Below are 24,544 nucleotides of genomic sequence, written 5' to 3' on the forward strand. Positions count from 1 at the left end.
TCCTCCTCCATGACACACCACCACTATCTTGTTGTCTGGCCAAAAGCAGTATTTACAACTAATCTAAGCAGCCTGCTGCTACCAGCGGTGGTAGAAAACAAGCAGCAATTGCCAAAACCAAGTCCAAGCGGGAGAGCACAAGAGCAGCAGCCTACTCTGCCCCCCCGGCCGCCGGGCGAGCGAGCGAGAGAGCATGGAATCCTCAGCCCCCGTCACTAGCAGGCGCCAATGGCGGGTTGACAGCGTCCGATCCTCCAAAGCGCCCCTCCCTCGGGCTTGCCACTGCTGCTTCCCTGCTTCCAAAAGCACGAAAGCAAGGCAAGCGCCACACCCATCGCACGAGCACAGACCACCCTCTCTCTCTCTCTCTCTCTCTCTCTCTCTCTCTCAAGAAACACACGCGACCCACGCAGCAAGGGAGGAGAAAGAGAAGGAGGGCGGAGGAGGAGGAGGATGAGAAGAGACACCGGAAACTGACGTCGCCTTCGGCGGGCTGCTAATAAAATCCCACCTCGCCCACGCCTCCTGCTCCCTCTCTCTCCTCTCTCCTTCACTCCCTCCCTCTCCACCCGAATCGCGCGGGGACGGCTCGGGGGAGCGGCGGAATTCGGGCGGGCGGGGAGGTGGGGGGTGGCCGGGGGAAGTGCATGTGAGATCCCGATGGCTGCTGCAGCGGCTGCCGGCGGCGGCAGCGGAGGGGGAGGTGAGTGCGCGCGCGTGTCGCTGCTGGTGGTTCGTGCGGGGGTTTGGGGTCGGAGGGGGGGTTGGGCTGGTCTGTGACGACGCCCGCTTGTTCCGCGTGCAGGTCCGGAAGCAGGAGGCGGAGGCGGAGGCGGCGGCGGCGGCGGAGGAGGAGGAGGGAAGGACGCGCTGTTCGTGGAGCTCTGGAAGGCCTGCGCGGGGCCGCTCTCCAGCGTCCCGCCGCTCGGGGAGAAGGTCTACTACTTACCGCAGGGGCACATCGAGCAGGTGAGCGCGGGGCTGCCCAGCCCAACTGGGGGGGTTCGTCTCTCGCTGGGTGCTGCTGCTGGCTGGCTGTCCCCGCTCGCGTTTCGCCGAGTGTTTCTGCTGCGCGCGTCGGAGTCCTCGCCGAATTCCGGGGGGGGGGGGGGGCGCTCCTGCGTGATCGCGCCGAATTGCGGGGTTTGGAGGGGGTTTTGGCGCGGGGGATTGCTTGATCTGTGAGTCGATGGGGGTCCCGGTGCATCCCCTCGATTTGGGGAAATTCCGGGCCTGTGTGTGCCTGCGCTGCGACGCCCCTGGATTTCGAATCCTCGTCGCCCGCAGGCTGGATTCCTGGTTCCGGGCCGCGGGAACCTCGCGCTTTTGCTCCGAATCGTCGATTCGGACGGGGAATTCTCTGGCTTTTGGGGTTTTGCCTCCTGACGCGGACAGCTCGGGAATGCGGGATCCGTTTGCCCTCCGATCGTGCAGGATTCTTGGGGGGTGAGGGGGGTTTCTTCTGATTTGGGGATTTTTTTTTTCTAGCTTTCGAAAGTCGTGGCTCAGTTTTACTGCTCACACTCCAGTGAGCTCAGTTGAGTTCAGAGTTGTTTCATTTCATTTGACCCTGGACGCTTGGTCTTTCTTTAGTGCTACCAATGGTATTAAGAATCAGTGCCTTTATGTTTTTTTAATGTTCTTGTCCAAAGCTCCACAAATTTTTTACTGACCTGGGAGATATGCAATGATTCCTCTTTCCAAGATTCTTGCTCTGCTCCGTGTGATTTGGGGATGCTGATTCCGCGGATTCCGCTGTCGTCTCAGGTGGAGGCATCGACGAACCAGCTCGCCGAGCAGCAGGGCACGCCGCTCTACAACCTGCCATGGAAGATCCCCTGCAAGCTCATGAACATAGAGCTGAAGGTAGCAACAGCGCGGCTTGTTTCTGTTCATTGTACTACTAGCATACTAGCATGTTGTGGATGCATATGCCTGATCTCCTCATTTCCATTGCTAGGCTGAGCCGGATACTGATGAGGTGTATGCCCAGCTCACCCTGCTCCCTGATAAGGTGGGTAACTTCTGGTTGTGTTTCATGCATGTACAGTCTTGAAATGTTAACCAATACTACGTACTAACGTTTGTGTTGATTTACAGAAGCGAGATGAGAATACCACTACAACAGTGGAGAGTGGTGACCCAGAGGAGGAGGTGGTGCCTAATGCGCCGCCAGCCACCAATGAGCAGCTTCGCATCCATTCCTTCTGCAAGACACTGACTGCTTCAGACACAAGCACACATGGTGGATTCTCGGTGTTGCGCCGGCATGCGGATGAGTGCCTCCCTCCCCTGGTTTGGACCTTGGAACCTTTGACTCATGTTTTTCTTGTTGGTCTAATGATAGTGATCCCTTTGATGTTGCTCCTTGACCAGGATATGAGTCAGCATCCCCCAAATCAAGAGCTAGTGGCCAAGGACCTGCATGGGGTTGAGTGGCGCTTTCGTCACATCTTTCGAGGTGATGCCTCATCGTATTACTCGTATTGGTGATTTATTCTTGTGTGATGTGTCGTGTTCTGGATTGTTCGTTCACTCTGCATCGCTGGCTGTAGTGCATGCTTAATGCTAGCTTTTAATTGTTTGTAAAAGCATTCGAGGCCATTCGTGCTTTGGTAACCCATTTATTTCGAATTTATCTGTTGAGTCTGATATGAACAATTAATTCTATTCTCTGACTGGGACCCTATTGTCAGCAGAAAGTAGCGTGTATAATATTTTCTGGGGTGCCCTGCATTTGATTGTGTGTCGATGATGGCAGTAGTTTTATCAATGATTCTTCTTTCACATGCTTAGTTTATTTGTATTAGGAATTCCTGCTCCATTATTGTCAGGGGCCTAAATTGTAACCTGGCTAGATTTAGTGTATTGGACACTTGTTAAAGTTTGCAGTTTGTGTTTGCTTTAAACATCAGGTCAGCCACGGAGACACCTTCTTCAGAGTGGTTGGAGTGTTTTTGTTAGTGCCAAGCGTCTCGTTGCTGGGGATGCCTTCATATTTCTCAGGTCTGGTACTATGCTATGCCGAACAGTTAATGTTGCTTGCTTTAACTCTCTTTATTAATGCTATATCTTAATGATATCTGCTTCCTTATAATCTATGAGCCAGAGGTGAGAACGGGGAGCTACGTGTTGGAGTTAGGCGGGCATTGAGGCACCAAACCACTATCCCATCTTCAGTCATTTCAAGCCACAGTATGCATCTTGGTGTTCTTGCAACAGCATGGCATGCAGTGAACACTGGGAGTATGTTCACTATCTACTACAAGCCAAGGTTCGTTGGAGTTATAAGCTTAGTCGCACTAGTGCTGTGTATAGCACAAGTGCTGCTCCAATCTATTATTAAATTGCTGCATGAAGTTTCATGATTCACTTACATTATAAAAGAAGATTTTACTATCAACGATAACTATTTGCATGTTTGAGCTGAGTCATTTACACTCGTCCTGCAGGACTAGTCCAGCCGAATTCGTGGTCTCACGTGATAGGTACTATGAATCACTGAAACGAAATTATTCAATAGGGATGAGATTCAAGATGAGATTTGAAGGCGAAGAGGCAGCAGAGCAGAAGTAAGACTGACTGTAATAAATATTTCGGTTCATTTACATACCACAAAATTTTTCTTAGGAGATAAATTTTCCACTCTCATTTGTTAGATTCACTGGAACAATAGTTGGAATAGGTGCTTCTGATCCATCTGGCTGGGCTGACTCGAAATGGCGTTCCCTTAAGGTGTTGACTATATGCTTGTTTCTTTGGATTATAAGTACAAGCTGATTAGTGTCAGTATTTACTAACATATTGTTCTGAAATTAGGTGAGATGGGATGAAGCTTCTTCCGTTCCTCGTCCGGAAAGAGTTTCTGCTTGGCAAATAGAACCTGCTGTTAGCCCATCTCCTGTGAACCCTCTTCCACCCAGATTCAAGAGGTCTCGTTCAAATGTTAATGCTTCGTCACCTATCATGCCAAATGTAACCAGAGAAGGTTTGAATTTGAACTTGTTACTTACCTGAAGCTTGTAGTTCTTTCTATCATTACTAATGCATGCATAATCTTTTCATCCAGTTGCTTCTAAAGTGATGCCAGACTCTCAACAAAATAGTCTCCCAAGGGCCATGCACAGTCAAGGAAGGACACAATTGATTGGTCGATACCGTGATAGCAGTGATCTGAAGTCTGCTCAGGAGCACACCATGTGGTCTAAAGGGATTGAGCAGGAGAGAAACAATATTGGTGCCCAGACAAAGCTAAGTCTGGAGGGTTGGACACAAACAAGAAGATCTGAAGGTTACAATCAGCCGTTATCAGCATTTCAACCACTGAAAGATGCGCAGAATCCACTTTGTTCTTTTCCTAGTCAAATATCTGGAAACTGCTCAAGGACCTGGGACACAGTTGATGCTCATTATCCAGTCCAACAAGACAACCACAACATATTGCCTGGAACCTGGTCTTTAATGCCTCATAACAATGGTTTTAGGATGGATCAACAAATGGATCTATCGATGTCTGGCGCTCCACATCCTCAAAGGGCTGAAATTGCAAAATTTAGTGGGAAATCAGCTTTCACCCCTCTTCAGGGCCATCGCATTGATCAGTGCTCCTCAGACTGGTTTGGGCATATCAAGCCCCAGCCTTTGGTTATTGAGAATGATGGACAGAAAACCAAAGGCACTTCATTCAAGCTATTTGGGTTTCCTCTTGGCAGCCTGGAAAAATCTGAACCTCTGGTATCTCCACCAAGTGTCGCATATGACGGGAAGCAAACATCTCCATCAGAAAGGAATCCCAAAGCTGGCATAATTGAGGTGGATGATTGTTCTTATACTTCTAAGACTGTTAAGACACTTTGATGGTGCTCATCAGATTCTGTTAGGGAGAATAATCATCCTTGTCCACAATCTATCCAGAATATTCTGAGCAAAGTGCAAAGTAGTTCCACCCAAAGCTGCAAGACGGTTCACAGCACCTTTTACCTTGCTAGTCGTGCACACTTTTTGTTGTTAGTCATACCTGGATATGATACATAAAATGCATACTGGGCCCAAATCTTTTAGTGTATTTTTCAAAGTATGCGCCAATGAAGTTATGTACTGCTGCTTGCTATGCTGGATGGAATTTCCTAATATGATTCCTTATATAACATGTTGCATGTATCTAGAAGCTAATTTCATTGCAGTTTCCACTGATAAAAAACCCTACTAGTTATGTATTCTAAGATGCTAATAAACATTGTAAAGTTTTTTTTGACTCTGCAAGTTTCATGTTTGAGCTGTTTATATCATACGACACACCTTTTTACATTACTTTTTTAAACTGTAAAAAACCGTGAAAAGCATGTGATGGAGGTTTTTTAGTCGTTAAGCATTATGTCTTATGAATAAGTAGATAACCAAAATGTTTATTATATATGTCATGTAATATAATATTTATGCCATAGCTTTTAAGACTGCATGCAATATGTGATGACAAATAGAAACATTTGTCATAGTATCATAGCATGGGCCATGATAGTGTGAATGATCTGCCTAATTGCTTTAATTTGGTTTCATCTCCTTTTGTTGCCTGGGTTTCAACGGATCTTCTATTGCTCGTAGTTTTTTAATATGACAAGGTTTAACCATTTCAGGTGCACAAGCAAGGCAGTGCCCTCGGCAGGTCGATTGATCTGACAAAGTTCACTTGCTATGAGGAACTGATTGCTGAACTGGATCAGATGTTTGACTTTGATGGTGAGCTGAGCAGTCCTCAAAAGAACTGGTTGGTCGTCTACACTGACAATGAAGGTGACATGATGCTTGTTGGTGATGATCCCTGGAAGTGAGTCTTACCTCCATCTGGATGTTTTACTTGGCTTTCCTGTTGGTCGGTACATATTGTAATTATGCATGACAAATCTTGACCTGTCTGGACAGTGAGTTCTGCAACATGGTCCACAAGATCTCCATCTACACAAGGGAGGAGGTGGAGAAGATGAACCCAGGCGCCCTGAACTCAAGGTCTGAAGACAGTCTGTCTGACTCGCTGGGGAGAGGGTTGGGTTCCAAGGAGGCTCCAGGTGGGCCATCCGCTTCGTCCCGCAACTCCGAGAACTACTAATCTGCCCCGTTGATGAGGTAATATTCATCAGCAGCAGTCCGTGATCCTGTTTGCTCAGTGCAAACAATTGGTCGTACCGAATTAATCTCGTGCGGTTTGTTTTAGGTCTTGTGTGGTGGCAAGGGAGACGTGCCCACAAGCTGGACGGCTTGTAGTGGTTTTGTAGGTGCTTTTGTGTGTATGGTTCCGGGTAAGCCCCGCAGTACCCAGTTTGTAGGTGGTGCTTGCCCTGGTGTCGGTCTCTAGTACAAGTTTTTCTGGTGTGCCCTGTGTTGGCACTGAGTAAGTTATTGTAGCAGAGCCGCAGAAAGCAGGCAAACGAACAAACCCCCGTCGCGCTTGCTAAATAGCCTTTGCTCTGAAGCGTCCTAGTGTGTTGTCGAGTGCGTTAACTGACATGGCACCTGAAGAAGGCGAGTTCGCTCCTGGTTGTGTGTATTTTGGCTTGGGTAGGACTTGTCTTGCCGATCCCCATGCGTGCGCTTTCATGTCGGTCGGTTCGCATGCGCATTCGTGCGATCGTTGGTTAATCTGCAGGTGCGAGGATACGAAGAACCCTACGGGGCTTGTAGCGTTGATGGGAGCATGTAGCAGATTTGCCGCGGGGGTTGGTTAATCTGTGGTGCTCGGAGCGGCAAGCAATGCTGTTCGATTTGGATTCTGTATGCTGCCTGCTGCTGGCTAGTTGGGGTGCTGAGAGATCTAAGGCCCCGTTTAGTTCCCAAAATTTTTCTACAGTATCCGTGACATCGAATCTTTCGACACATGTATGAAGTATTAAATATAGTTAAAAAATAACTAATTATATAGTCTAACTGATTAGTACGAGATGAATCTTTTAAGACTAATTAATTCATGATTGAACATTATTTGTCAAGTAACAACTAAATGTGCTGCAGTAACTTTTCGCCAACTTTTTACAAACTAAACGGGCCCTAATATTGTGCTTCAACTTGAATCCTGGGTAGCGTCTTGCGGACAACAGTTTTGACATGAACATTGAACGTTTACGCGCGCGGCCGGGGGGGGGGGGGGGGGGGGGTGGCAGCACCAACTCCTGTTCCGTCAGGGCGAGGCACAGGCGCACGCACGAGGCGCGCGTGCGTGATCGATCCATCCGACCCGTATTGAATGCTCACGCAGTCACGCTCCATCTCAGGCCCAGACCCAGATTTGGAGATGCAACCGTACGAACTGCTCCCTCGCAGGATGTCTGAGCTGCAACACGGCGCCCCAGTACGCCGCCACAACGGCGCGGCGTCGCCACCCGATCCCAGCGGGATTTATGGCCGTGTCGCCCCGCGGCGCCCCCGACCGGTTTAATCCGCCGTTCCTCCTCCTGTCTGGGTCTGGAGTAAGATGAAAACAGACAGAAAAAAATCCCGTCCCTCTCGCCCATATTTCTATATTTATTTCGTCCGTTTCCGTATTTACAAAAAAATACAGAAATGGGACGGGAAGCGGAAGAGGGTGTATCCCGCCCGTATTTGCGGGATCCCGTTTTTAACCGGGATAATTTCGTATTTTTCCCGTATTTATAAAATCCGATAAAAAAATAAATAGGCACACCATATATCCTCTCATGTTTCTCAACATCAATACATATATTTCACGCTTTAATCGTAGGAAACAAGAAATATTGATCATATTTTTTGAAAAATAGCTTGTGTAAAGGAGTGTCTTGTGTTATATTCATGCAAAATGAGTGGTGATTAAATCATAATGTATTCCGGTAGATTTTCCGATTCCCGCCCGTTTCTATAACCGTTATATACCGTTTCCGCTCCCGTACCCGGCTATTCCGCTCCCGCTCCCGTTTTCCGTAATAAAAAATGGAAACGGAAATAGTTGAGGGATTTTCCCGCCCGTTCCCGTCCGTTTTCATCGCTAGTCTGGAGTAAGCAAAGTCAACCTGGGGTGTGTTTGTTTGGATAGGGGTTATCCGTCACCTTCTAGTTCCAAATTATTCCTCTGCATCCAAACATGTAAGATTATCCTTCTCAAAATTCTTAGCCCCTCTAAGAAGTGATAATGAGCTAATTTTATATAGTCCCCACAAAAATGTGAGTATACACACACACACCTAGACATAGAAATAGAAGAGAGAGGGTGTGCATTAGTCCATGATCTAAACAACCAATCTTGAACTAATTTTTAACTTACCAATTTAAGACTAAACATTAGCTCTCAAAATTAGCCATGGGCTAATGTTCCAAAGGGCCCTGGCCACCCTACGTGTCCGCAATGGTAATACTCCCTCCATTCACTTTTGATAGCTATATTATAAAAACTCAAATATTCAAAAATTATAGTTATATTTGCTATTGATATGGGCTGTGGCAATAAATAGCACTAGTAACGAAGAGTTTTCAGTTAAAATATTAGAGGACCAATAAAAAAAATCTATGTTGCACTTATTAGATTGATAAGCACACTTGGTACCCTTGGTCATTGTGCTGTATAAAAATATATCAATCAAAACTGAAGGGAGGGAGTAGCTGGTACTAGCTACGTAGTCTGTTGATATAGAGGTCAGAGATAAAAAACTATTTTATGTTATTGGACCCACTCGCTCCTCTCACATATTCTTGGGCTACGTGAAATGAATCAGCTATTTGCTCGTCGCTAGTGACTACTCTCTTCTACTTTTTTATTGCCACATCAGATCTAGCTAGCTACTTCCTCTGTCTTATAAAAACTGTTCATGTAGAAAATTTCAGACATACTACTAGTACTAAAAAAATGACAATATTACCCCTAATCAATTATAGTAGTTGTGTTTGAAGACCGCGCTGTTTATTTGATTCCCTAGATCCTCAATAAATACAAAAATATTGGAATTGGAAAAGTAACATCTACTTAAAACATGTGGCTCCATGACCTTCCCAATGTAATTTTTTCTTGATATTTGATATCTCTTTAATTAGATGGACTTTACTACAACCTAAACAAATTGAAGGAGTAAATAGCTAACCATTGCAGACACACTTTGGAATGGATGACAACGGGAGGAGACCTGGTGGTTAGCTGCTCCAGCTTTGGAGTAAGCAGCCCGAGTTCGAATTCTGTTGGGCATACTTTTCGCGAAAGAACTGTATTTATGATACTATTTTAAATTTTGGAAAAAAAATGATCGGTTGCTTAGGTGCATAGTGTTTCGATTTGCGCAAAGGGATGAAGCTAAAGTCTGAATAACTCATCCTTGTTTTAAATAGTGGGCTAAGCCACTTAGCTATCTATGTCCAAAAACGGACTATAGCTGGCTATAACGGCAGCTAAGAGCTAAATTGTACATAAAAAAACTTAGCTAAATATCTCTCAAACAGCTATAGCTAGAGATAACAGAAGCTATAGCCGGAGATTTAAAACTTTGAAACATACCCTAAATCATCTGTTTTCCATAGGTTCCGCCACTAGTCTGTATCTTAATCATCCTTGTACATGTGTATCTTTGCAATGTATAATGTGGTGGATCCACAGTAAATGATTTTTTAAGGTATATTGATTAAAAGGAAGCAAAAAGAAGGTCTAGAGAAGGGAGGACAAAAAAGGTTGAGGGCTCCTACAGAGCACCAGAAGAGGCAAGAATAGGGCTGGGCATTTTTTAACCGAAAAAACCGACCCGACCCGAACTGAATTGTCGGTTTTTCAATTTATTCGGTTCGGTGTCGGTTTTTATTTTTGTCAGATTCGGTGGTCGGCTTCGGCTTCGGTTTTCAGGTTCCACCGAACCGAATCAGCCGAACAACTGATTTTCTTTTTATCACGCATACCTGTATTTAAGCTAAGGAAAACGTACACATACAAGCACACCGTACAGGAATACGGAGGACAACTGCTCCATCCTACTAACAGAAAGGGCCACTAGCAAAACAAAAATTACAAAAAGGTCCCTAGACCCTTTCCAGGCTGAGGAATAAATCCCCGTCGCCACCGCCACCGCCGGACGCCAGCGCCGTATGCCGCCGGCGACCCCAAGGCCGAAGGGAGCTCTATCGCACGCAGGCTTTGGCAAACTGCAGAAGACACCCGCCAGCAGGGACGAGCTGAAGCCAACGTTGTTCGTCCATCGGTCGGGGACACACCCCGAGCACCCTCGCCCATGGATCCAAGCTAGCCGATGACGTCGACCGCCGCCCCGGGACGCTCGAGCTCGATCCATCCTCCTGACAACCGCAGCACCCGCAGCCTCCACCGCACCTGGACAACACGAGATCGACAGCAGCTGCTGCCATCGAGGACGACGCGCCGCCACCGACCGACTCCTGTACAAATCTCCGAGCAAGGGAGACCTACCTCCACAGGCTCGCCGTCGGCGCCAAAGTAGAGCACCAACGGGCGCGAGGACGAACCGGGGAGGACCTTATTCCACGAACACGTCGCCGCCGCCATCGGGAAACAAACCCTAACCCTAGGCCAACTGGGACCACAGCGGTCCTCAGCACCTCGCGAAGCCCAGGGGGCCATCGGAGGTGAGGAAGACCGTGGCTCCGCCGGCGGGGAACGAATCGCTCGCTCTCGCCCCTCTCAAGTAGCCGGATGGGAGAGTTCGAGCGAGCAGCCGGCGCGGTGCGTGCGCGAGCGCGCGGGCCAGCGGCCGCCCAAGCGAGCGTCCGAGCGCAGCACAGGCGTCACGTGGGCCAGCAGCGGCAGCGGCTAGCACGGCCGCATGGGCTAGCAGGTGCCTGACTTCCTCCCGCACACAGGCAACAGCAGGAACGGAGGGCAACACATGGGCCACATGCAGGCCAACAACAGGAGCGGAGGGCAGCACATGGGCCAACGGCAGGAGCACAGCACGCGGGCCAGCGGCTGCCAGCAGGTAGAGCAGCATGCACGCAGCGACCAGCGAGAGGAATATACGTTCATCTGCTGTTCGGTGCCACCGATAAATCGAACCGAACAAACCGACAATTTCTGTTTCGGTTTTTGATATTTTGAAGCACCAAACGGTTTTTAGTTTTTGAGAACCGAATTTTTAGAAGACCGAAAAAACCGAACCGAACACAACCAAAAAACCGAATGCCCACCCCTAGGCAAGAACGGAAAAAAAAATTCCATGGCTGCCAAAAGGATAGGATCAGCTATGAATTTTCTTGGTCATGATTTCACCGGGATCAATGCCATTGAAGATCCATTTGTTTGTAGTCGTCCAAATGCTCCAGGTGACGAGCACAATGATTTCCATGTAAAATGGTACCCCATGACAATGATTTCTTAGTGTTGCATGCATGATCATATCAATGGATTTGAAAAGTCCATTCCCGCCTAAGAGATAGCATCAAATATGTATTTTGAAATGGTCTGTTTGTGTTCAAAAAAAGTATAATACTTACATGTGATTTGTACACAGCAGTCATATGTAATAATAAATTAAAAACATCACATAATCATCATGTCTCCCTATTTACTTTGAGCAGCATACTCCGTCCCCAATAATTACAACCTTCATTGTGAGAGTTCAGGACTGGCGCTTGGCAGGTCCCTCGTCGTCTTGAGATCCTAGTGGTGGACTCGCCGCCGAACAAAATTCTTCTTGGTCGCCGCGGACGAGCAGGGCGCCGGAGAAACGTTGCTAGACTCGGCCAGCACGGCGTTCTCGCAGCTGCTCGTGGCGGCGTTCTTGTCGCCGCCTTTCCTGGTCCTGAGCTGGACGTCCCTGAGCACGACGTCGCGGCACGGGAACGCCTCGCTGCAGTGGAGCCTGATGGCGTCCCTGGCGACGGTGGTGCCCCAGATGTTGCCGAACACGACGTCGCTGACCTCGACGGCGGAGCTCCGGCCGCTCTGCTGCTGGCGGTCGCACGCCGCCGTGTCGTTGGGGTGCGGCCTGGTGCAGTAGCTCTGGTCGATCAGGATGGGGTACTTCACCCTGTCCATGGCCATGTTCAGGAACCTGACGCCCCGGACGAACCCGCTGCCCCCCTGCCACGTCTTGATCCGGGCCCCGAACATGGTGCCCGACACGCTGGCCCCGTCGACGGTGACGTTGGACACCTCGGCCCTGCTGCCACCCCTGCCCAGGCTCCCGATGCTGATCCCGTGCCCGGGCCCGCACTCGATCCCGGCGGCGTACAGGTTCGCCGTGCCCGTCGCCACCGACAGGCAGTCGTCGCCGGTCGCGATCCGGGCCCCGAGGATGCGCACGCCGTCGCTGCGCGCGACGTGGATGCCGTCGTTCTCGGGGCTGTCGCCGGGCGACGCGATGGTGAGCCCGGACAGCGTCGCGTCGCGGCAGCGCTCCACCCACAGGTGGATCTGCGGCGCGTTCAGCAGGGTGATGCCGTCCACGGCGAGGCGGTCGCACGACGCGAAGGTGAGCGCCGACGGCGCGACGGTGCACGGCATCGCGGGGTTCGTCCGGCACGAGTTCCTCCACGAGGACTCGCCCCGGCCGTCCAGGGCGCCCTCGCCGGTGACGGTTAGGCCGTCGACGCCCCGGAAGACGATCCAGCGGGGGAGGCTACCTGGCTTGCCCCAGCCCGACTTGTCCTCCGGAGCCACCAGCGTTCCGTCGAGCCGGAACGTGACCCTGGACTTGCACGGCCCGGACAGGCTGGTCTCCCCGAGGAGGTAGCTCCTCCCGGCGGGGACGAGCACGACGGCGGGCTGCGCCGAGGAGCAGGCCTGGGCCCACGCCTTCTGGAACGCGGCCGTGTCGTCCGTCGTCCCGTCGCCGGCGGCTCCGAAGCTGCCGACGTCAAACGTGGCCGTCGTGGCGTAACCATCGACACTACTACTTTCCGGCGTGCGGCGCGGCGCCCACCGTGGCCCTCGACGTGCACGTGCCTCGACGGGAGCGCCGCCGAGCGTCAGGAGCAGCAGGACGAGAAGGCAAGCCGTGGCGAGGAGCGTGCGCGAGGCCATGGCCGCGTCTCGATCGTGGGATGCTAGCTGCGCGCTGCTGGAGCTCGGCCGCAGAAAGATGTTACTCCGCGTTGTTTTATATATAGCTCGTGGGACGAGCGCTTGGTGTCCGATTCGCCGACGCTGCCGCCATGAACCTCACCTCCGTATCGGAACCAGCACAGGTTGCAGGCGGGGCGGGCTGCGGCCAGTCCCAAATTAGTCGCAAAGCTCGTCGCTAAACTAATCTTGTGGGTTCGTGGTTGCCAACTAACTAGACCTCGCAGCTGTGAACTTAGCTCCGTGTGCAGCTGGCTGCTGAAAATCTGTACGTATACCTATATTTCTAAAGCACATAACATTTCTACCTAAATTTTTAGTTTGATGCACCTTGTATCATTGACAGATGAGTCTTAGTCCATCCCGTATTTGAGTCGAACCAACTCTCCATCCACGACATCTTACAAATTAACGCACAATCAACTATACGTGTTCGATACTAATATCATCTTTGTCCGTTGCACCGCACTGTCATATTTATCTAGTTTTTTTTTAAACTAATATTTATCTAGTTTGAGAAAAGTGTAAGAATCGGAGCAGAACAAAGGAAAGAGTGGTGTCCATCAGAGGTCTTATCTCTTATGTCATTTAATTACCAATTCACTCCACTGGTTTAATTAGCTAAATAGCTCTAAAATGCTCTAAACATGACATGTGTTCTGTATGGTGGTCATGTGTTCTATATTGATTATAGAGTACTCTTGATTATATATATAATAAAAAAGGTTGTGGTTAATTGAATATAAAGTACAGTGACTATATCTAGACTAATTGTGGGTACCAAAGGAATGATTCCATCAAATCAAAGTTTCACGGGACTTGGAGAGTGTAAGGTTAAAAGGATTAAAATGAGGGGGTACCTTCACAAGCCAAAATTCCCAAGTCAATCGGAATTCTAATCAGAACTTTGATAAATCAACGGAATCCTAATCAGAACCCAAAATAAATCATTCCAAATACCAATCAGAATCCGGACAATCAATACCGTGCGTAGTTATAATACCTTTTGTATATAAAGTGAAAGAGCAAAAAATTGGCAGTCTCATATAGATCTGAGTAAAATTTATATATAAACCGTAGCAACCTATGGGCACTAGCTAGTCTCTATCTTATCTTACCTATTTCTAAAGCAAGCAATGATTTCACGGTCCGTTAATCGAAATACTAATAAAAAGCTGAATACATCAATTAGAATCCTAATCAAAATCTGAACAAATCAATTCAAATACCAACAAAAATTGGACAATTAATACCTCTTGCGATGATGGCATGGGTTATACATGGAGTTTCTATAAAAAAAATAGTGATCTCATGTAGGTATGGATAAAATTTATATTACCCGTAGCAACATACGGACACGACATGAGTTATCCCTGGAGTTTCTATAAAAAAATTAGTGGTCTCACGTAGATATGTGTAAATTTTATATTATCTGTATCAACGCACGGACACTATTCTAGTTTCTAATAAAACAAGTAAGGTTTCCTTCTAAATTTTTTATTTGGTCTGTCTTTTGTCAATTGTCATTGACAGGTGGAACTTAGTCAATCTTTTATGCGAGTCGGACCAACTGTCCATCCACGACTCGAGTAGATCCCCACAAATTTATGCATGAGGAATTATACGTATCTGATACTTATATCAATTTTGTCCGTAGCAACGTACGAGCATAGTCGCCTAGTCTCTTCTCTACTATTTATAAAGTAAGCAATAATTCCACGGTTTGTTAATCAAAATTTTAATCGGAAGCCGAGCAAATTAATCAGAATCAAAATCTTAATCTTAATTGGAAGACGAATAAATCAATCGGAATTCCAGTCAGAACGCGAGAGCAACAGCATCAGCAGGATTAGAAGGCAAAGCCGTGGCGAGGAGCGTGCGCGAGGCCATGGGCCTGTCTCGTTCGAGGGATGCGTTGCATGCAGCCCTGTTACTCCGTGTTGTTTTATAGCTCGTGGGCGAGCGCTTGGTGTCCGAGTCCGACTCGCCGCCGCTGCCGCCATGAGTCTCCGTTTCGGAACCAGCTCAGATAGTAGGCCAGTCCTGAATTAGTCGCAAAGCTCGCTGCTAAACTAATCTGGTGGGTTCGTGGCTGCCAACTAACTAAACCTGGCAGCTTAACTTGGTAGCAGACCTGCAGCTGGCCGCTGAAATGTACTCAAAATTTAAACCTTTGTTTTGTTGATCGTGCGACCTGCTAAGGGCTACTGTGAGTGAATATGGTGGGGGGTTATCTCGCCTCCCGTTAACCTAAGAAACAAAGTAACCCACACGTGGCCTGCATGCGCATTCACAGCTTGGAAGGTGGGTATTCAAAATTTTAAAGGGCGTAAATTCTTTAGGGCCTCCCAAATTGCTGCTAATCTTCACAAATTCATAAGTAATCACAAATTACAATGACATATATATTTTCACGGAATATGGACAAATTCATCGACCCTCATCTTGGTTCACTTCGTTGGATTGAATTTCAATGTGCGGCACTGCGCCCCTACCCAGGCTCAGGCCGCCTCTGCGCGGCGTGGCGGCGGCGCCCCTACGCGGCGATGGCGCACAGGCGCGGTAGCTAGGCTGCACTGCCGCAGGCGGTCGGAGCCTAGCCACTACGTGAGCGCGGCACACGTGGGCCGCAGGGGCAACCAGCGACAGGCGTTGGGGGTGACGGGCAGCCAGGATATGGCGACGGGCGACTGGCGGTTTGGGTGCTGGGCTGGGGCGCAAGGCAGCGGGCGGGCGTGGCGGCAGGGCGGCAAGCTAGGCGGTTTTTTATTTTTTTTTAATTTTTAATTTTCGTTTTTTAAAAAATATATTTTCGATTTGAAAATTTACTGGAATATACCCCGGCCGCCCCGTTGCCGGGCGTGGCGGCAGGGACATTTCTGAAAAAAATTTCGCGGAGAAAATTACGCGCAGGTCCATGGGGACCGGCCGCCCGGCAGCGGGGCGGCCGGCCCTGGCCGCCCGGCTGCGAGGCGACCGGCCGTAATTTTTTCAATTTAGTCCTTTTCGCGAAAGAATTTCACATATGTGCCCTTTTGTAACTTTTTGCAGAAATAGACCCTAGGGGTCGGCGCCGTAATATGTGGCGCCGAGATAACACGTCTTGGCGCCACAGATCACGGCGCCGAGGTGCCACGCACGCATAAGCAATCTACTTAATCTTCGAACTTGACTTTAATATTTTCGGACCTTATCAGAAGACTAGAATACTGTGAACCACACATCAAATATAACGGTGAGAATTAAGAACTCAAAACTGCATTACACAATATAAACTATAGGAATTACATCATAATACAACATTAATGAAACACAAATCAGACATGCAGTGGCATGGCAGAACCCGTTACAACTACGGTAAACAGATTCTGAACTAAACTAACATGCCTTAGGTAATTTTAAAAAATACAACAAACACAACGATGCAGCATGTCACTAGCACTAGGTAGTCCTAGTAGCCGTACCCCCACGTAGCAAACTGCGTTGAGCCTTCTCCGCAGTATCCACCCATTGCAGGTGGTGCAGGCGGTGGTGCCGGAGGGGCAGGGCCCTTTTTCTTGTGACAAGGGCAGTTGCAGTAAGTAATAGTGCATGGTTCATCCTGTGAAGCAGCAGCATTGCTGGTATCATCATCTTCCTCGTCTTTGTTACCCTCGCTCACTTCCTTGTAATGGTTCACCTTGCATTCCAGATCAAAGATCTTTATCTGGAGGTACTCGATGAACTCCTGAACTGAATCAATTGGTGCAGGATCGACCCACCTGGTAAAACCACAGTTTTCTGGAGCATCTAAAGACTGCAAAATAAATTTCATGTAAGGTGTCTCAATGAAGATAAAGAAATAAAACAACCGAGTATTACCCATGCGTATAGGCATTTGAAGAAACGCCGACCGCCATCCATCCCGTCGGTGCACATCTGCACTAAGCAGTCCTCACAATGTCTGCATTTTGGCCACGGTTCTCTACGGTTATCATATTGTCGAAGATGAGTTTTATTGGTAAATTCGCTCTTGTGCTATGGCGGAAACTCAAACACTGGTTCCGGAAAGAAATCAGGTCCAAGAGCCCCCTCCCATATTATGGGGTCTCCCTTTCTTCCCCCTTTTCCTTTCCCAAAACCGTAGTAATTCTTCCCGCTAGACCCACCTCCAGACATTGGTTATACAATGAGCTTTGGTGTTTGAATGCTGCTGGGAGTTTACAAACTTCGGAGTATTTATAGGCGCACAAAGGTCCAGACATGTATATACTCTCTCCGTTTCAAATTGTAGTATGTTTGATTTTTTGACTTCAAGTTTGACCACTCGTTTTATTTAAAAATTTGTGCAAAATATTATTTTTTTTTGTTGTAAGTTATTTTATCAATACAAGATCTCCAAAAATGACGTAAATTTGCAATATTTGCACATTTTTTTATAAATAAGACGAGTAGTCAAATTTAGTGTAAAAAAAGTCAAATGAACTCCATTTTAAAACTGAAGTAGTACTATATAAACTGAATACCCTTGAATTTAATGGGCCCACCCCTGCGCATGCACCAGCAAGAATGAACACAGTACAACGCAGACACTCACAATGCACGCACAATCACACTCTATGAACACACGTACCAAATCTTACCCCTATGAGCATTTTTGAAGACTGAATTGGCAAATCCTCGGGATTGACGAAGTCACCAAAGACATCTCGCTGTCGACGGGAACGTCGCCTACTACTAAAAGCACAATATCATTAAATCCCAAAATATTCGCTCCCGTGACGAGTCGAATTCAGGATCTCAGATATTAGACTACAAGACTACGTGCGATTTTGTAGGGGTGCGATGGTTGCCACTGCGGCGATGATTTCAGGAGTAGAGCTGTGTGGTAGACGAACAGACGATACGTGAGGGACGATGAGGAGAAAGGGCAAAAATCTGTGGGTTCTCGCGGGTCCTCGCGGATCCGAACTCTCCTTCGTTGAGCTCGGCAAACAATTAAACATATAAGCCCATATAGCAGCTGGGCCACATCAGCCACAAGCCGCAATTTTGTGGAGCGGCTAAGCAGGCTCGTTTCGATTAAAAGAACGACCCCACCTGCAATCTACGAACCAGCCTTTACCCTGTTGGACTTGGACTTAGACTTGGACTCGGACTCTCCATCCCGCGCTCCTTCAGTCCGCGTCCGAGCATTTTATTTTCCCTCGACGGATTTGCCATCCTAGACCAAGATCCAGTTGCATGTGGGCTGGATGCAGAGGAAGCGGAAGCAATGGTATGTAGAGAGAGCTAGGCTCATCATGGCAGCAGACTATTGGTGCCGAATATAGTTGTCCATACAGCCCGCATTCTGTTGGCCCGATCGAAGCATGGCCAATTTGGCCCGGCCCAAGCACGGCACGGCCCGCTTCCCGCCATACCCGGTCTGGCCCAGCCCATCAACCGTGCCCGAGCTTGGGCCATCACCCTAGCACGTCGGGTGGCCTAACACGACCCGGTAATTAGGAGTCAGCCCGGTAGTGGCCCGGTGGCATGAGACCAGCCCATACAAGTAGTCCATCTCCCTAGCCCACAAAAGCACCCCATCCCTCTCCCTAGCCCACTACCCACACATACACAAGCAAGGCAGTGGCAGACCTAACTCTCGCTCCCCCACGCCTCCCCGCAGCCTCTCTCTCCCTCGCCTGCACCGCCGCCAGCCGCCACATGGGCGCACAGCGCCTCCCTCTCCCTCTCCTAAGCATCAGGAGCGGCGTCGCGACGGGCTGGCCGCGGGGGCGAAGCAACGGCACGAGAGGCGAGGAAAAGGGGCAGCGGCGCAGCGCGCTGCTACAGGGAGGAGCGGCGGTGCGGCTGGGCGCAGCCAGCAGCTCGACGCCCGACAGCGGGGAAGGAGCGGCGACACGTCTGGACGCGGTTGGTGGCGCGGCGCTCGGCAGCGGGGAGGACTGAGGAGCAACGGCGGGCGACTGGCGGCTGCGGGGAGTAGGAGTGGCAGCGCGGCAGGCGCCGTAGGAAGCAGGGGTGGTAGCGTCCCTCGACGGGCGGGGCAAGGGTCCGAGCCCGAGACACTGGCCGTGCCAACTGGGCTGGCCCGGCACGGAATGGGCCCGTGGGCCCATGCCTGGGCCGTCGGTGTAGCCCATGGGCTGGCACGGCATGACACGTCGTGGCATAGGGCCGGGCTGGGCATGGCACAGTGATGGCCGGGCTAGGTAGGGCCCATGCCAGGGCAGGGCCGGGCCGGGCGGCCTGTTTGGACATCTATAATGCAGAAAGAAAGTGACACTGGAAACAGATTGCAGTTCTCAAGTGGGGGTGCTCATCCTGTAGCAGAACATATGAAGAGAGGGTAAAATGGGGTAGCTCACGAACGTGCTCATCTTGCAAAACGAACTAGACATGCCGCTTTGTGGTGTTTGCATAGTCCCGTGTGTTTTGAGAAAATCATTTGCTCATGAATGTAAATTTGTTTGAGTTTTAATAAAAGTTCCTCTTTTCATCGCAAAAAAAGTGAGTCCCGATGCTAATTTGAAATCTTCATACTCTATTCGGCTGGCTTGTTATCCACCCAGTCAGTAGTACTTTTCTCTCACACCAAATCAGCACCAGCCACCAGCCAACCATCATTACTTTTCTCTCCCAACAAATCAGCACTAGCCACCGGCCTCAACCAGCCGAACAGACTTAGTGGACGACACTTGAATTCAGGACCCTAAACCCTGAGGCATGTGAGATAGTCTAGTTCAGGACCTTAAAAGCACATTGCCTATAAAATAAATGATAAATCTACTAATTATTTTAATAAATATAAGTAAATGAACACCCATACTGAGTAGAGTCCTCAAACCTACTGCAAGGAACAACCTAAACAACCAAGCGCTCAATTCATAGCAAATGCAGCATTTAAAGGTACCTATAGTTAAATTGACGGGTGAAATTAACAAAAAATGTGGATGAATGTTTTTTAAATCCCACATCCTCAACTTTCCATTAATAAAAAAGTGAGTGAGCGAGGAGTGATGGTCCGGAAAATCTTACCATTACTAATTAGAGGCTCCTTTTGAAACCTCATGTGAGGCCACCTAGAATTCTAGGAAGGCACTCTAAAAAGTAGAGAAATCTTATAAATTCTCACAAAATTGGAGGCTCCTTTTGAAGCCTCATGTGAAGCCACCTAGAATCCTAAAAAGACACTCTAAAAAAATAGAGAAATCCTATAAATTCTCACAAAAATCAGAAACATCCGACCATCGATTCAACAACTCTAACAATAATTGCCATAAGATCTATTATCTTTCCTAATCAAATACCCACCTTTATCATTATTAAACTAAACTAAAGTAACTTCCTAAACATATATCTAAATCACCCACTCTGCCATTATAAAAAATTGCAATTATCCTCTAATCTTCATGTAAATTATCCACCTACGCTATTATAAAAATAATGCAAATAACCACTTAATTTGCTTATAAATTATCCAATCATATCATTATTAAAAATTAAAGTAACCTCTAAATCAGAATCTAAATTATATAATTATAACAAAATATTAAATTGTACCAATATAAAATTCTAAATTACTATTTCTACCATGGTAATACTATTCTACACCTTATGTATATCGTTTATTCTGCGCCTAGCAGTCAAATTACTGACCGAACTGACCAAAACTTACCGAGCCAAGTTTCCATATCATTGAATCATGTTCAATAAATGGTGCTCAGTGATCGCGTGCCATAGTTATCACTAAAAAGTTATTTAGTAATTAGTTGGGTGTAGCTACATCTAAGGTGTAGAATAGTACGTGGGTATATATCATTGCTAATATATTGTTTATGTTATTGTTCACATATAAATACTACCCATGACATCTGTCACCATGTATTCATGTATGATGGAAGATACAAGAATACCAATTCATAAACAAATGGTTCAATTAAGTATATATCAAATACACATGGAGTTGTGATGCAAAATAAAATCTATTATGATTAGTGTCGGGTCCGGAAATGGCCGACTACTAATCTACTCGATTGCATGTTATCGTGCGTCAGATCGGATATGGTCTAGCACATAATGACTTGATGAAACGAACATGGCACCATTTATGCCATTTCGAGTGATTTTGGTGATCGAATGACAACACAACACTTGGACTAATATGATTGTTAAGATGATCATTCTCAGGCTTTTAGGTTCAAGTGATGACAAAGAGAAGACTACGGGTCTCAGGGCAGCGCCCTGAAAGCTCTTCGGATCAGGAGCACCGGAAGAACCGATGCCTAAGCATCGGTGCATCCGACGCTTGTCGGAAGAACCGACGCTATGATGTTTGGTGCAGGAGGGAATCGAAGCCAAGTCAGCCTATAGGCACCGGTTGAACCGACGGTCCAAGAAAGGGCATCAGTGCATTGGACGTACTGTGTACCAGAGACGATGTCAAGTGCCCAGGAGAAGTTTCTTCAGCACCGGTTCAACCGACGGTGCATCGGAGTATTGCGTCGGTGCATTGACATCAGCAGAAGAGAAGAAGGCTGTGAGTGACCGGTTTAACAGACGGGCAAGCATCGGTTCAACCGGTGGTCACTGTGTCAGCAGTCAGAAGTTCAACGGCTACTTCGTGTCTTACAGTGACCGGATGAACCGACGCTACCCCTGCCAGAGGCATCGGTTCATCCGATGATACGCAGTTTTCTGCTGACCGTTGGAGCAACGGCTACAAGATTTGGTGGCCTATATATATGCCTCACCCCGGCCATTTGAAGATTGCTGGAGTTGCTAGACATCCCACACACACCCAAGAACATCTCCAAGCCATACAAAAGCATCAATATCATATCCTTAGCCCTTAGCACACCTTGAGAGTGTTGTGTATAGGTTTAGCTCTTAGTGAGTGAGATTGCAAGGCTTCGAGCCTTTGTGCTGTGGTTCATTAGCGAACCAAATCAAGAGCTTGGTGCGCCGGCACCTTGGAGCGTGAAGCTCGCCGGCAACGTCATCGACACTCCGACTTGGTGTGGAGCGGCGACGACACTTTGTGCGGGGGACGTGGAGACCCCCATCCTTTGTGGAGAAGCTCCTTAGTGGAACCCGAGGCCAAGGTGACCGTGATTGTGTTCACGGAAGAGATTTGGTGGCCGAGTACAATACTCTTAGTGAGTGCTACAACAACGTGGATGTAGGTGTGCCTTTGTGGCTAACCGAACCACGGGATAAACACCCGCGTCAAGAGTTTGCTATCTCCTATCCCGCTCATTAAGTTTCCACATTTCATACTAGCAATTTGTGTGTCTTTACTTTCATAGAATAGTTTATTGATAGGAAAGGCTATAGGTTGCTAAACTCTTTTGGGATAGGGGTTTCACACTAGAACAACCTAGTTGCACATCTAGATAGCATGTTTTTGTTTAAGTTTTGTGCAAACTAGTTGGAGCCATAGGTCAAAGTTTTTATTAGTGCCTAATTCACCTCCTCCCCCTCTTAGGCGAGCACCCGATCACTTTCACTTGAGATTTATATTGGTTTAGACTTGAATGCCCTCCGTCCATTTAGGGGTGATAGATCATGTTGCTCGAGCCTAGGTGCTCAAAGAATTGGGGAGTCAAGGTCTATCTTTTTTTCTCATCTCCCTGTACTACGTGGAGGACCCACCTTTTATAGTCCAAGCCCCGCCCCCTTTACAGAAGGCTGACCGCACCGCTGGGCCTCTATGTGCTACTCCAAAGGGGTGGGCCCCGCATGGAAGATGAGCAAATAGAGGTGAAACGAGCTCCCCTCCTGCAGCGCACCGGCCTCTATGTGCTACTCCAAAGGCCGGGGAGAGCGGTGGTTGAAGAGAGAGAGAGAGAGAGGATAGCGTGCGAGGCGGAAGGCCGCTGACTGTCCAGGTTCCCTGTAGCGACCTCTAGGATAGCGTTGCCCCGCACCGGTATATTTGGAGTACCGGGCGCTTTACAGGCGTGCGGTGCGGATAGCCCTGTTGTGCTTCAAAGGAAAAGAGGTCGGTCGTTGGTTGGGGCTTCTAGTGCTTCCAGTCGGGGTCATCTTCTCTGTTAGTCGGAGAGGATAGGCAGCGTCCGACAGAGTCCCTCTATGATTGGCCTCTGCCCCTGTTCGTCACATTCTGCCTCTATGACTTCACGCTGATGAGCGCGGCATTGCGTCATGTAGGGTCTTACCCTGTCTCCATTCCGTGTGATGGAGTGTTAGCAGGGTGGTCATGATGACACCTTGTGATAGGGTCTTACCCTGTCTCCATTGCATGTACGTTATGATCCTGCTTGGTTACCTTCATGTTTGGGAGATCACACGATCTGTTGTGCTCCGCCCGGGCACACCAGCATGCACGTAGAAAAAGGGCCATCGTCAGAGCACTGGTTTTCCAACCGGTTCAAAGAAACCGAGACTAGTCTCGATATTTATCACTGTGTAAAATATCCGGTACCAAAGTCCCTCTTTAGTACCGAGTGAAGGTTCCACCTGGTACCAAAGACCAGTGGCAAATCCAACAACCAAATTAAGAGGGGGCTTATCTCCCTTCTCTTCTTCTTCTTCCTCCCTCCTTCCTCATTCTTTAGTTTCAAAAATGGAGGGGGGCTTAGGGGGGTATCCATTGATCTTGGCAAGGTAGGGGGGCTTGATCCCCTCTAGCCCCCCTTTAGATCCGCCCCTGCCAAATACTATGTTAGGCATTGTAGAGACGAATTCTTGAAGTGTATCTATGGGAAAAAAGACATTTCATAGACACATTAGATGCATGTGTATACAAATTGACACAGTTTTGTTGGCACATGCATGACGCGTGTGTAGTTGTGTAGCTACATAGTATGTATAGTATCACATCAATCAACCATGGCATGTTAAGAAATGTTGAGACAATCTCGTAGCTGTACTTATAAACAAGTCTAATAATGCAGACACGTTATTTTAATGATGCCACATTGCGTATTTAGTAGCATAGAGACAATTTAGTAGATATGTTTTATACTACGCGTTTTACATGATGGACAACGTGTCAGGTGATGTGGCATGTGATTAGCCCTAGGCAAATATAGCCGAAAACCGAGAACCGGAACCGAGGAAATTCGGTTCTACTTCGGTTCCTTGTTCTGAGAAACTGAATTTACTTAGTTATTTTGGTTCACACTCTCGGTTAACCGAAGAACCAAGCCTATAGAAAATTTGGCCCAAACGGCCCAACTAAAACCCTAGCTATCCAATCCTCAGCTCCCAATCTCACCCCTCTACCGTTGACCCTCCACCCCTACCGTCGCCCACCCACTCGGCCACTCCCCACCAGCGAGATCTCCCCCACCGGCCACCTCAATCCCGTCGCACCCCCCTTCCCCAGCGTCCGGCCTCCGCGGCTCCACCCCACGCAGCCGGGACCCCACCGCCGCCAGCGACTGGCCTCCGTGGCTCCGCGCCGTGCAGCCGCACCCCACGGCAGCAGGCCCCCGCTGCCGCCGGCGTCCGGCCTCCGTGGCTCCGCCCCACGGCGGCACGGCCCCCGACGCCGCCCGGTCGGCGTCCCTGGCATGGCACGGC

At 48.5% G+C, this 24,544-nt stretch overlaps 2 protein-coding genes across 2 annotated transcripts; one reads left to right on the forward strand and one right to left on the reverse strand.

Moving 5' to 3' along the window:
* Positions 1-338: 338 nt before the first annotated feature.
* LOC120699464 (auxin response factor 24-like) lies at positions 339-6,555 on the forward strand. Its single transcript, XM_039983467.1, has 15 exons — positions 339-703; positions 806-969; positions 1,768-1,866; positions 1,961-2,014; positions 2,101-2,295; positions 2,377-2,461; positions 2,916-3,006; positions 3,110-3,274; positions 3,453-3,572; positions 3,660-3,735; positions 3,820-3,988; positions 4,070-4,812; positions 5,634-5,824; positions 5,920-6,120; positions 6,209-6,555. The coding sequence occupies exons 1-14, from the start codon at positions 661-663 to the stop codon at positions 6,101-6,103; spliced, it is 2,379 nt and encodes a 792-aa protein (XP_039839401.1). The 5' UTR covers positions 339-660; the 3' UTR covers positions 6,104-6,120; positions 6,209-6,555.
* A 5,050-nt stretch (positions 6,556-11,605) lies between these two features.
* On the reverse strand, positions 11,606-12,970 carry LOC120701007 (polygalacturonase ADPG2-like). The gene has a single exon (XM_039985182.1). It carries the CDS (start codon positions 12,968-12,970, stop codon positions 11,606-11,608), a length of 1,365 nt encoding a protein of 454 aa, XP_039841116.1.
* Between the last annotated feature and the right edge of the window lie 11,574 nt (positions 12,971-24,544).

This window comes from Panicum virgatum, chromosome 3K (genome assembly GCF_016808335.1).
Source record: "Panicum virgatum strain AP13 chromosome 3K, P.virgatum_v5, whole genome shotgun sequence".
Taxonomy (NCBI): Eukaryota; Viridiplantae; Streptophyta; class Magnoliopsida; order Poales; family Poaceae; genus Panicum; species Panicum virgatum.

What these genes read in the sequence shown, in the direction of transcription:
- LOC120699464 (XM_039983467.1), top strand. Translation starts at nt 661, where the DNA reads ATGGCTGCTGCAGCGGCTGCCGGCGGCGGCAGCGGAGGGGGAG. An exon ending in CGCAGGGGCACATCGAGCAG is followed by an intron (nt 970 to 1,767) that starts GTGAGCGCGGGG and finishes CTGTCGTCTCAG; the next exon opens with GTGGAGGCATCGACGAACCA. An exon ending in CGAAATGGCGTTCCCTTAAG is followed by an intron (nt 3,736 to 3,819) that starts GTGTTGACTATA and finishes TTCTGAAATTAG; the next exon opens with GTGAGATGGGATGAAGCTTC.
- LOC120701007 (XM_039985182.1), bottom strand. Translation starts at nt 12,970, where the DNA reads ATGGCCTCGCGCACGCTCCTCGCCACGGCTTGCCTTCTCGTCCTGCTG.